Here is a 13,499-nt window from a genome sequence, read left to right as displayed (position 1 = left end):
AAAGAAGGAAGTAATAAAGATATCTAAGTTTATTGAAATAGAATAAAAAAAGAAAGTCAATAAAGCCAAAACTTGGTTTTCTTTTAAAGATCAGTAAAATTGATAGCCCCCTGCTAAAAATCTTAAGAAAAAGGCAAAAATAACTTAAATCATGAATGAACATGAAAACATCAAAACTAATTGCACAGTCATCTAAAAGAAGATAGAGAATTCTGCTACCTGCAGTGGCTGCTAGAGTTGATTTAGAGCAACCTTGCTTTGAGAAGTGCTAGAAAAACTGGACAAAATCTTCCCTTAGTAATGCTTCTTTGTGCTTTTCTGGCAGATCACTTCATTCAACTAGGGATTGAGATGTTTCCAAGCTTCTGTGAAGAAGGGTCTATTTATGTTTTACCTTTTGTAGTAGATACTGTGAGTGTCCTGCACATAACTCCTGGCCCCTTGGACTCTTATTTCAGTATGCTCTGGACAATCTCCAGTTTTCCATGTGTCTATGCCCCAAGGTTTTTTTTTGTTTTTTGTTTTTTGTTTTTCCTGAAACTACAGAAGGCTGTACTCATGGCAGTTCAGAAATCCCAAGGAATTAATATTCTCATGTCACCCCATCACCACTCAATAAGCCTTGGGCATTCTGCAAATATTCCAGTTTTCTCTCCCCTTGAGTTGAATAATACTGCAGCTTGTATTTTTCACTGGTTTACAGAGTATCTCTGTTCTATTAACCCCAGCTTCCCACTGTGGGTAACTAACTTAATAACTCACCCATTAATTTAAAGCTTGTTTTTCCTTCCCTGCATCACATCTCTATTCTCCACCATTGTTCTCTGAACCTCCCAAATAAACTACTTAAATTCAAACTGGAACAAAAACAGACACTCTTACTTTAAGGGTATATTTCTTCAGAGTCTACACCAAAGGATGAGGTGTTTACCAGGGTCCCTCATCCTTGATAGGTCATACACTCTGTTTTTTCCCCCAGCTTTGTAAGTTGGCTAAAAGCTACGCCTAACATGTTAGCCACAACTGAAAGTGTCAATTGCCTTATGGAGAAAAGTGGCTCCAAAAGTCAGTCTCATGTCTGAATGTTGGCTCCAGAGATTTTCAATGCCTTCATAGCTTTCTGTTGCTTTCAAAAAATGGCTTTTACATTTTTTTCCAGCTTTTTTAGTTCTAAAGGAGGTGGAACTTCAGTGTTAGGTTTTATATGCCTACTCAAATTCAAGAGCTAGTGTTGAGTGACTGGTTGGATATATGAGTCTGGAATTAAGGGGATGGTTCTGAGCTGGAAATATAAACTTGCAAACTGTCAGTACGTAGACACTACTTAAAAACATGACAGTGGGTTACTTTAGGGAATGTATGTGATGATGGGGGAAGACGTTCATTAAATTGAGTGCTAGAGAGACGGAAATAAAGTCTCTAGTTATCTAGGAGAAAAACGGAACAGTATCGTATACTAGAAACCAAGTTAAGAAAGTGTAGGTTAAATTTTCCACACAGATAATATATCATTAAACAGATAATGGAATTTAAGCCAAGCACTTGTAGGTACAAGGCTTGGGAAATGGATGCAAAGATAACACACAGTCCTCCTTTTCATTTCATCCATGGCAGTAACAAACTGTGATATAAGTCGTATATTAGCTTGGTTCCAATCAGATCGTAGCTTAAGATGCCTTGCCCTCGTGTTGGTATTAATGCCAAGCATTCCTGCTTACTGCAGGGTCAGGGCTGGAGGGAAGATTTTAGCTATGCTTAGAGGATAGAAGGTATGAGAATAAACTGGGATTACTGATAGAAGTGGTTGTGGCCAACCCCTCAGCAGGCTTAGGAATGCTTTTTAAGTGTTTTGAGGAAATAGTTACAAAGAAGATTTGTCAGACTGAAAAATAAACAAGAAAACAATTGTATCTCGCTGGTGTGGATTTTTTCTTTAAATCCTCTCCAGATTTTCTACAACGAGCGTGTATTATTTGTATAATAAAAATAAGTGTAGATATTTGCTTTAACTTAAATTTTGGACCAAATTATTTTCCACAGAGAGAAGTTGCAGCTAACAGTCAGAATGGGGAGGAAATTGTTCCTGTTTTAACTTTACGTTTCTTGATAACACAACTGGAAGCAGCACTTAGGAATGTTCAGGCTACTAATTATACTGTAAGTGTTTTCTTTTGAAAGTTTGAAATAATGGGTTTGGACAACATTTCTCAATGAGAGGGTAGCCAATGCATGCTTGTTTTAAGGTGTAGACCAGTTTGTATTTTCCTTTTACCTCTAGAGAAAAAGTATGCATAAATTTATTTCCTTCCTGTGTCTTGTACTTTTTGATGACTGCATGTCCATAATAAGCCTAATCTAGTCCCTTCCTTACCATAAAATTGTTCATCTTCAATAAAGAGAAACTTCAGTAAATAGTAAAATTGGACTTTCCCAATTGAAATAGTTATAAACTTGAGAAACTACTGCTTGCTTTCCTCCTAGTTATTAATCAGCTCCTCTTCTGATAACTATATTTGTAAAAATTGGAACTTCTGTCATCTGTTATTGAGTACTCATGAGAGATAAAATTAACAAGATATATTTGTATGTTATAAATAGAAAATCTGAGGAAGAATAAACCTGGCATCAAAAATCAGAACCAATATGGGGCGCCTGGGTGGCTCCGACTTTAGTGCAGGTCATGATCTCTCCGTCTGTGAGTTCAGGCCCTGCGTCAGGCTCTGTGCTGACAGCTCAGAGCCTGGAGCCTGTTTCAGATTCTGTGTCTCCCTCTCTGTCCATGCCCTGCTCACACTCTCTCTGTCTCTGAAAAATGAATAAACCTTAAAAAAAAATCAGAACCAATAGTATAGGACAGTAAAAGGAAAAATCAGTTGCTTGAATAATTTGGATCAGTAAACTAAATTTTGTACACATGTAGAAGATGGATTAGAGTTACTGTCAAGAAAGGACCACCCAGGTACCAACCAAGGTACCCAAAGACACCAAATCCCATATTATAAAGATGTGGAGAAATCATCTTTATTTAGGACTCTCGGGATGGGTGTTCTAAGTGGTGATATATACCACCCTAAAGGAATTGTACATGGAGTCAAAAGAGCCAACAAAAGGGAGTTTGTATTAACAAGTTTTCAGCAAGAACTTCTGGGATGCTGAAGATGTGCTGTTTCTCCCACTGACCAGGTTGCCAGGAAGTAAAATAAATGAGCATTAAAAGATGCTGATTGCTTAGCCTACTGTACTTAGGCATTATTTCAATGATGAGTCTTACGTTAAGAAATAGAAGAGATCCCTCTCCTGGTAGCATTGTTGAGCAGAATTGGAATCGTCATGATCAGAGCAGCCTACTGCTGTATCCTGTAGCTCTCACTGTTCCTCAAGGCCACCAAGGCCACCAAGGATAGGTGGAGCAACTTGGTAGGAGGTGGCAGTGGGGTGAGGGCAGGGGACAGTTGCCAATAATATCTCTATATCCATTGAGTTCCAGTACTTAGAATAATCCCTGCTAATAGTGGCGGGGATCGTAGGAAGGGAAGGGCAGAGTCATGTAGGTCAGAAACCTACCACTTACATCTGTAAATTCCTGAGTTCTTTACCTTTTATTTATGATTATATCATTACCACAATTCCACATCTTATCCTGTTCTCAAAATGTTCTTTTTAGACTTGTGTGAGCCAAAGGCTCTGTTGTATTTATTTGTGAAACCAATTTTTTTAAAGTTATAAAATAATAGCTTACACTTATTTAGTGTTTGCTGTATGACAGACACTGTTCTAAGCACTTTTTGTAAGGATTAGCTCATTTGCTCTTCATAACCACCATCCCTCCACCATTATTCCCATTTTATAGATTAGAAACTGAAGCAAAGAGGTTAAACAACTTGCTTAATTCAGCAGGTAGTAAGTAGTAGAGTCAGGATACAAATCCATGTAGTCTTGGCTTTAGAGTCCATTCTCTGAACTGCATTTTACCTCCTCTGCAGAAATGGAAATTTTAAGATGGAAACCGGTGTGTGAACACAAACTCACTTGGTCCATTGAGCGCAAACATGCATGTCTATTTGCCCTGAGATTAATTTGAAGCCAAATTCTAACACTAGCCAGTTACCTCATAAATGTGTACTGTTGGCCATGAGAAATATGCTAAGTAAGAGAATACAGTTAGATCAGTAAAGAAAAAGACTTCTGTCCTGCAGATGCTTATCATCCCTATGTACCTGCAAAAGATCTTGTTTATGGGACAGTCTTGTAAAAAGCTAATGTGACAAAAGACAGGGTTATGATCTTAAGTCAATAGAGAGCTTACGAACAGAATGTACAATATCGTTCTCCATGGACAATGTTTAAACTTTTTATTTGAGGTAACTTTAGATGCACAGAAGTTGCAAAAATATAGCTGTACAATACAGAAGTGCAGAAAGGTTTTTGAATACCTTTCATTCAGTTTTCCCCAATAGTTAGATGTTACATAACAGTATATATTATCAAAACCAGGAAGTTGGTGTTGGTACAGTGGGTGTTGTGTCCGGAGTCTCTAAGACCACCCTCCTGTTTTGAAGGACTTCAGGGACTCAGAATGTAGTTGTACTCACTGCTACATCTGTATGGAGATCCTTAGCCATTTGTAGCATGTGGGGGCAGGAGGGGGAAGGAGACAATAAATCCTGATGGCTTTCATTTTCTTTAATCACACTCTAGTGTTTTATTTTGAGATTATCAATTATCCTCTTTCTTCTTCAGGGTTGAATTATCAAATACATCTAGTGTATTTGCTATTTCTCTTATTAGATGATCGATAATATGATAATTTTTACTCTTTTTAATAATTACTGAGTAGCCTAGGATATTTAATTAAACTTACTATACTAAAAACTATTTTCGTCTAAAGAGCCAATTAATTTTTTTTCTTTTTAGGCACATCAGATTAATATTGGTTATTATCTGACATTATTATTTTTATATGGAGTAGCACTCACTGAAAGAGGAAAGAAAGAGGTATGTAGTATGTATTATTGCCCATTGTAAGTGTTTTCACATACGATGACTTGATTTTAACAAAATGTTGATTTTAGAAATTCTCTAACTCTTAAAAACTGAGAACAAACTGAGGGTTGGTGGGGGGGTGGGAGGGAGGGAAGGGCAGGTGATGGGCATTGAAGAGGGCATCTTTTGGGATGAGCACTGGGTGTTGTATGGAAACCAATTTGACAATAAATTTCATATATTAAAAAAAAAAGAAATTCTCTAAATGTTCATTTTGAAATGTTGGCTAGGGAAGATCTTAAGTTCTTTTGTGAATAGGTATTTTAATCACTGAGTATATTATCTATATGATCACATACAGAGATGCTAGGATTAGAGATGTGAATAAATGACTGCATGACTGGATCAATATTAAAGCTGCCCTAATTTCTCCAGTTTGGAAAATAATTCTTGTAATAGAAAAAAAAAATGCTTTTTACATCAGCCAAACCTAGTTTTATGTTACTACAGGATTATACAGAAGCAGAGAATAAATTTCTAGTGATGAAGATGGTGATCCAAGAAAATGAAATTTGTGAAAACTTTATGTCTTTAGTTTATTTTGGACGTGGTTTGCTTCGATGTGCCCAGAAGAGGTAAGGGTTTTAATAAATGGGTAAATCTTGTCTTTCAACTTTTAGCATTGTGACATGGATAGTTTTTGCACTATACTAGGTATGATGACATTTGTGCTCTTCTGGGTCTTCTTCACCTGTTCCTATAGAAATAATTTCTTTAATGTATTTGAGAATATTAAATATCAAATCTAACAGATCATGGCAGTAAAAGTCAGTGTAGCAAAGACATTAGGGACCATAGGCTTTGGAATCTGACAGAACTGGGTTTAAATCCATTTTCTACTATGTAGCTAATCAATGACTCTAAGGAATGTAGTGTTGCTCAGCCTTATCTTTTTTTTTTTCAGCCTTATGTTTTTTATCTATAAAATGGAACTAATAATAGTGCCAACCTTATAGGAATGTTGCAAATGATTAAGTGCTCTGGCATCTGGGTGGCTCAGTCGGTTAAGCGTTAGATTCTTGATTTCAGATCAGGTTATGATTTCACAGTTTGTGAGATCAAGCCCTGCATTGGGCTCCATGGTGACAGCATGGAGCCTGCTTGGGATTCTCTCTCTCACTTTCTCTCTCTCTGTCTCACTCTCTTTCTCTCTCTCTCTCTCTTTCAAAATAAATAAATAAACTTTAAAAAAAAATTAGTGCTAAGAACACAAAAATGGTAGGCTTAATAAATAAATGCTGATTGTAGTTATTAATACTATCACCAGTTGAATAGGTGTTTAAGGTATAAATGAGCTTTTAAAGCATTGAAAGAGTCCAGATGCTATGTTTGGGGAACATTGGGGATTATATGTTTAGTGAAATTGTATGGGGAAACCGATATGGATTGTTTCCTTATTTGTACCCTTAGCCATTTGTAGCATAATTCATTAATTTTATTTGCTAAGAATGTATCATATTCTAGAGACTGTGCTAGCATCTCTAGATAGCATTGGGGATACAATGATGTGCAAAACAGTTCCTATCTTCATGTAACTGACATTATAGTGAATCTTGTAGGCCTTAATCAAATAATCAGTTATACAACTAATTAATTTGGAAATATAATAAAGAGCTATGAAGGAAAATACAGTGAATAATTAAAGTTTTTACTGGGCCCCCAGTCTAGTTATGAGAATCAGAAGTCTTCTTGAGGAAATAATATTTGAGATTTGAAAGATGAATTAGGCAGTTTAAATCCTTATGCAGTATTACTGCTGTGTCCAACCATGGGATTCCTAGAAGAGTCATCTCTGTGGTAGTTACCTGATTCTTTTGTAAGGTTTATCATCTATCCTCTGGCATGCTTGTTTTTCACTGGGGTACCCAGAAGACTTCCTGCTTCCCATTTACTAACATGATGTCATCAATATAGTGGACTGGTGTGATGTTTTGCAGAATTTTAGGATGATCAAAATCTCTTTATATTGTAGAGAGAATTCTCATAGCTGTGAGACAAGACAGAGAATGTATATTGCTGTCCTTCCCCCAGATGTGTGAACTATTCTTTAGTCTCTTTACTGATGGGTGTTGGAGAGAATCTGCTTTCCATATCACAGATAACTAGAAACCCCAGTCACATGACAGCATCATTGACTTTCATCCCTGGCCTATACAGAACAACCACCACTGAACTGCCTGAAAACACTGCTTTAATAGAGTGTCCTCTGTGCCTTTCCAGGGAACTATGTTTAGTGGTGGCTTCTCTGGTCTTAGGTAGTAAGTCCATTATAATATCCTTACCTCCTTGAACTTTCTTTAATACTCTGCCTTCAAATTTCCTGCATTTCCACCTTAATTACTATAGGTCAATGTTGGATCCAAGCTTCAAGTAGCCTTCTCAGCAGCATGGTGTCTCAGGTGTCCTAGCTAGGAAAGTAAATCTTGAATTGTGGAAGAGTCCTCCCATATCAACATACACTTCTCTATCCAGTTGTATATTTGTCTATTGGGTCAACACTCTTAAGATCCACTCCCACATATGTTTCTGCCAGTACATACTGGTCAAGTTCTGCAATTCTTAGGCTGAATAAGCTTTTTCTTTCAGGGCAGGAACTCTGTTTTCTTACATGGGCTCTGTTTATACCTGACCCTAGAGTTATTGCTCTATGGGCAGTAAGCACAGATGGGAAAGGATCTTGAGAAGGAAGGGCATCATCTTTTGAGATATGAACCTCAGATGATACTTGGTCAGTAAAGGGATTCTGATACTCCTTGTCAGCCAGAGGGTTGAAGGCAATTTAAGGGTTTTACTTAAATGTCTCCATTTCAGACCTCAGGGTCTACTTTCTCCCTGATCAGAGCCCTGATTTTAGCATAATCTACTGAGGCAGTGTTTTTAGTTTTTGCTGCTGTTTTAACCTTATGATTAAATACTGGGCCTCATTTTCAGCACAGTTTGCCCTTATTAGAATTGGTAAGGGTTCTTTAAATGTTACCGTAGAGGCCTTTTAGCTTTCACAGGGTGTCCTGAATTGGTAATAGTCCTGTCAAGGAGGTACATTTGGTCTCTTTTGCAGTTTGTTTCACCTTGTGACTAAATCTGGCCTGATTTTCAGCACATATTATCTTTATGGCTGCAGGAGAGAGTCTCTTTAAATGCTGCCATAGAGTCCTCTGTCTTTCACAGTGTGCCCTGAGTCAATAGTTGGCTGACCTGTGACTGTCATTCTCTTTCTTCAAGGCTTCCAAGACAGTAGACAAAAGCCAACCAACTCTACAATCCCTTTAATTACCAAGGCCCCCATACTGTTCAAGCTTGAGCTACTACATAATCTATTGCCTCCCCTTCCACCTGTATTTCATCCCAATCTACCACAGGTGAGAGTCCTAGTATTTGTATTTCTATAGCATGCCAGAGGTTATCATCACCCTACTTACCACCAAAAAAAAAAAAAAAGAGTTGCTCATTGTCTTATTGGTAAACTATCTAGTTAAAGTCCCATTCAAACTAACCTTATTTTAAAATAAATGCCTTACAGATATAATGGAGGACTGCTAGAATTTCATAAAAGCTTACAAGAAATAGGAGATACAAATGATCATTGGTTTGACATAGATCCTGCAGAAGATGAAGATTTACCTACAACTTTTAAAGTAAGAAATTAAGAACAGCATTTCATCTGTGACTAATCAGAATCCTCTTTGATGAAGTGTGGTCTGTGCTAATTTTGTCGTATTCTATAGCAGCATGTTCTTTTATTGGAAATTAGCTTTTTGTATAAGAAACAACATTAATTCCATTACTTTGTGCAGAATGTATGATTCAACACATAGAAGCTGTGTTAGCAAATAACAAGATTTGTTATTTAGAAACAAGAAGATTAAAAGCTATGCAGGTCCGGTACTTCATGGGGCTATAGCTAAATGTGGTAGTTAATTAACTTACTTTTTTTTCTAATTATACTTACCGTTATTTTGTTGTTGATTTGAATTTAAAAAGTACTAAGAAAACTTAAAAAAATTATTTCAGAAAATTTGAAAAATGTTTAAGTACTGAAAGATAAAATTTATCCATGTTTCCTCAAAAGGAGAAACTAATACTAGTATTTTTATTTATGTTTTTCCAGACACACATGTATAAACACTTGTACCCTTTATTTTTAGTAAATTGGTATGTTATATACATTGATATATAGTTTAGAAATATATACTCTGAGTTTCCCAGTAATTAGATTATTCTACAGTATGATTTGTTTTCATGGTTCATCATAAAATCATGCTTTAATTTGCATAACCAGTTTCCTGCTGTTGAATATTCAGTTTATCCTAAACATTCCAGTTTTTCATTATTATGTAAAGTCATCTTTGTGCATGTCCCACATAATTCCCATAGGACACATTTCTAAAGGTGGAATTGTGAAGTCTTTAAAACACTTGTAAACATGTTGGTATTTGTCTTCATATATCCTCTTAGAAAGTTTGTACCAGTTTGTATTCTTAAGGCAAAGTATGAGGGTTTCCATTTCCTCATACTTTCTGGGTATTCTTTACTTTTGGGGTAACTTTCTTCCATCTTTTAAGTCATATTACAGTCACTTTTTAATTTGTTTAATATGAAAATAGCTACACTGAGTTTCTTTTGGTTAGTGTTTGAATGACATACGTCTTTTCAGACTTTTACTTTAAACCTTTCAGGATCTTTATGTTTGGGCTGACTTTAAAGCCAAATGCATTCCTCAAAGCAGATGTTTGTAAAGATACAAAATTCAACTTTCTAGTAAGCTGTAATAGGTCAAATTGTATATAGCTGATAATAGAGCCTCGAGATGTATGGGACAAAAGCTAATATAACTAGAAGGAGAGATAGAAAACTCTCCACTCTCAGAGTACTATTTTAGTGTAGCTCTCACAGTAATCAATAGAATAAGCAGTTTTTGGCATTTATCAGGATAATCACATGACCTTAAACCTAGACTTAGTAATGATTTTATATATTATTTTTAACATTGAACTTCACTGCTTGCCTAAAGCAGGCCCTACTTGGTCTTACTTTTCTCTTTTTCCTCCTTTTAAAATATTTTTTGTTATTCAAACTTTTTTTAGTGAATTTTTTTTATTTCATGCAAAATAATACATGTATGTAGTTTGTCAAATATTAGAAGACTTAAACATTAACAGTCTGTGGTACATCAGCTTTAATTGTAGTTCCTAACTAGAGAAACCTTCTTCCAACTCTCTAGACATTTTTCTTTAATATTTACCTATATTTTTTGAAAAGATGTGCTGCTTTTTGAATATTTCTCCATGGTAGATATTATCTTTGACTACCCATGATGGCAGATGAGGAGGGTTTATTAGTTCTTATACCTCCCCTTTACACATACATTTCCCTTTCCCCATCCTACCAATAGTCAGTCATATGTTTTTATTAAATGTGCCTTAGGTTTTTCTTTTATTCCTTGGAATATCCTTCACTTCTATGTAGAATCGTCTGTTTCTTTGATCTCAAGCTTTCTTTTTAGCTTTACTCCCTTGTTTTGGTGGTACAGCTCCTTCAGCAGCTTCCTAGAAAAGGGTACTTGATTGGGAGGTAAATTTTTTGAGATCTTTCAAGTCTTCGAAATAATTTCTTTTTTGTACACTTTATTTGTATCTTGCCTGGGCATCCAATTGTAGGGTGCAAATTATTTTCCTTTATATTTTCAGTGTGTTTCTGTTACCTTCTTTGCTTCCAATAGTACTTTTCAGAAATCTGATGCTCTGATTCTCAATCTTTTGCTGGTAACCTGTTTTGTTTTTTTCTTTCTGGGAATTTTTAGGATATTCTGTGTTCTCTAGTGTTCTGAGATTATATTTTGAAAATGTTCTGGTACATTCTAAAAATTTACTTATTTGATAATTTCTTCATTTCCATTTTTTCTTTCTGAAATGTTTATTATTCAGATACTTGACATCTTGAACTGAATCTCTGATTTTATTATTTTTTTCCTTATTTCTTACATTTTATTTTTTTGTACTATTTTCTAGGATATTTTCCTCAGCTTTAGCTTTCTGTGTAGGGCTGATATTCAGCCAGTGCACACTAGTGCTATTATATTAGTTATTATAATGTTAAAATATTTATATACAGCTTCCAAAAATATTTGCTGCCATGAGTTTTTTGGGCACCCAGCCACCATTCCAGCTGCTTTGGACTTTCTACCAGCCCTCACTCCCTTACTTCTTTAAAATCCAATAAAGGTTTAATGTCTGACAGAGCAGAATGCTTCAATGACCCTGTTCTGGCTGTAGGCCAGCATGTTCTTAATTTGTTAAGATTGATGCCTGGCAACCCACTGAAAATCTTGCTTCTCAGACATTATGATTAGTTTCTTTTTAGGGCAATTAGAGGGCGACCTGTACCCCTTTATCCTGGGTGAGTTCCACCAAAGGCCTTCCCTGCCCCAGTTGTTCCCGTCCTCATATATCCCCTTAGATAAACTCATCCTGGTGGGGCAATATAGCACCCTTAGAGATGCTGGCACCCTAGCCAGGGTGGTGTCCTTTGAAATGCTTGTTATTTTTTAACATTACCATTGTTCCTATCCTTCTGTTGAAATTTTAATTTCAATGACTATTTCAGCTATTATCTACTAAGAGTTTTTGTTGTTGTTCCGTATTATGTTCTTTGGGTTTTTTTTAAATGACCGTCTGTTCTTGTTTCATAAATGCATAATATAACAGAGGTAAATGTCAGCCACATCATGGAAGGCCTTAATAAGCCAAGTATGGGGTTCAGACCCTATCTTGAGTTTAATGTGAAACCCCTGAAGACTTTTAAACAGTAGAATGATATAATCAAATTATAATAAAATGAGAAAATGGAGAACACGCACATATACACTTGTATACTGTATGTATCTATATTTGTACGTATATATGCGTATGTGTATGTGGCCTCTCTGGGAGGTGATACTCAAGTTGGAACCAGCAGATTGAGACTAGAACTAGCTCTGTGAAGACTGGGGGAAGAACAATTCTAGGTAAATGGAATATAGTGTGGCTTTCACAAGCAAGTCTGAGGAACTGAAAAAGATAAAACTGTAAATTTTATAATGAGCAAGGCTAGAGATGAATTTGAAGAGATGGCTAGATATACTGGGTTCAGCAGCACGTTCTGCAGAACCTTGCAGTCCTTGGTAAGGGTTCCCCACTTTGTTTTAGGTACAGTGGGAAGCCATTGATGAGTTTTAAGCAAGTAACTGACATCTTTTGCTTCTGTGTAGAGAGTACCTTGGAGCAGAGTAGGTGGGGAAGAGGGAGGCAGTTAGGCAGCTGTTACAGTTAATAATCTAGGTAACAGCTGCCTAACTGTTAGGCAGCTCCAGTGGTAAAAATGGAGATAGAAATGGAAAAATATGCAATGTATTTTGGAAGAAGACTCAGTAGTTACTTGTTGATATATTACATGCAAAAGGTGATGGAATCTATTATGCAGTAGCTGAGTTCAAGATTTCTGGCTTGAAGCTGAATAGATAGTGGTAGATGACATTGATGTGAGTCCTATGAGGGCTAAGTCTTAGCCTGCTAAGTTTACTACTGTTACCATTAACATACATAACTTCCATAGCAAGCTGGCTTAAAACAGGCATTTTGTAAATATGTTGAATGAATGAATGCCTAAGATGGGAGGCAAGAGATAAGGAATAAAGAATAAGGAACAAAAGGATTAAAAAGGGAAAAAAACCCAATAAAATAGTTACAAATTGTAGTTAGTGTTCTAAAGAAGGCAAGGGGCTGGCGTAGAGAAGATGGAAAACACAGAGATACACACCCCTGTAGCTAGCTGCGTATATCCGTATGTATATATGCCTATAGGCATGTGTGGCATATATTTGGTGGGAGTATCAGTAGATCAATATTGAAGTACTAAGTTTAAGATCTGTGAAACTGCAGTAGTTATATATTTTCTGTGAGTCCTTTGTTGCTGCTGTTGTTGTTTTTAGCATTTCCATTTGGCCATTGCCTATGCTGACAGGATATACTACCCTCATACTGAAAGGTCCTTAAACGCCTCTCATTTCTTTCTCTCTCTTCTTGATACTCAAATGTTTTAGTTAATTTGGTCAAAATATCCTTATTCTTCAATATCAGCCATCAATTTAAAATTCTGAATGGCATCAAAAGAATGTTATGGTGACTAGATTTATCAAATAGTCTATAGAAGCTTATTAGTCATGTTGTATACTCTCAGTATATTAGAAATACTGCTATTTGAAATCTTGTAATACTGTCTCTCTAAGGGATAAGGATTAAGGACCTGGTGAAAGGACCTGTTTAACATAGACCTGGAAATGTGTTTCATCTACATTTAATCAGCATTTTTAAAATAGGAAATTTCATTCCAAGTTGTAACTCAACATTGGAAGCATATTTCTGTACGCTACTTCTGCCCATAATGGCAGCGAGCAGCATATTGCACCACTCCAGGAGTCC

General features: G+C 36.1%; 1 protein-coding gene across 1 annotated transcript in view; it reads left to right on the top strand.

The window, feature by feature from the left end:
* DZIP3 (DAZ interacting zinc finger protein 3) overlaps positions 1-13,499 on the top strand; it is a 98,339-nt gene that overhangs the window by 23,795 nt on the left and 61,045 nt on the right. Inside the window, exons 6-9 of the mRNA XM_030329709.1 lie at positions 2,041-2,157; positions 4,915-4,995; positions 5,494-5,618; positions 8,564-8,678. Of these exons, the coding sequence (XP_030185569.1) occupies positions 2,041-2,157; positions 4,915-4,995; positions 5,494-5,618; positions 8,564-8,678 (438 nt within the window). The remainder of the gene's footprint in view (positions 1-2,040; positions 2,158-4,914; positions 4,996-5,493; positions 5,619-8,563; positions 8,679-13,499) is intronic.

The sequence above is a fragment of the Lynx canadensis genome, chromosome C2 (assembly GCF_007474595.2).
Source record: "Lynx canadensis isolate LIC74 chromosome C2, mLynCan4.pri.v2, whole genome shotgun sequence".
In the NCBI taxonomy this organism is placed as follows: Eukaryota; Metazoa; Chordata; class Mammalia; order Carnivora; family Felidae; genus Lynx; species Lynx canadensis.
The sequence above is the reverse complement of the archived record's forward strand: the minus strand, read 5'-3'. Positions and strand labels throughout refer to the sequence as shown.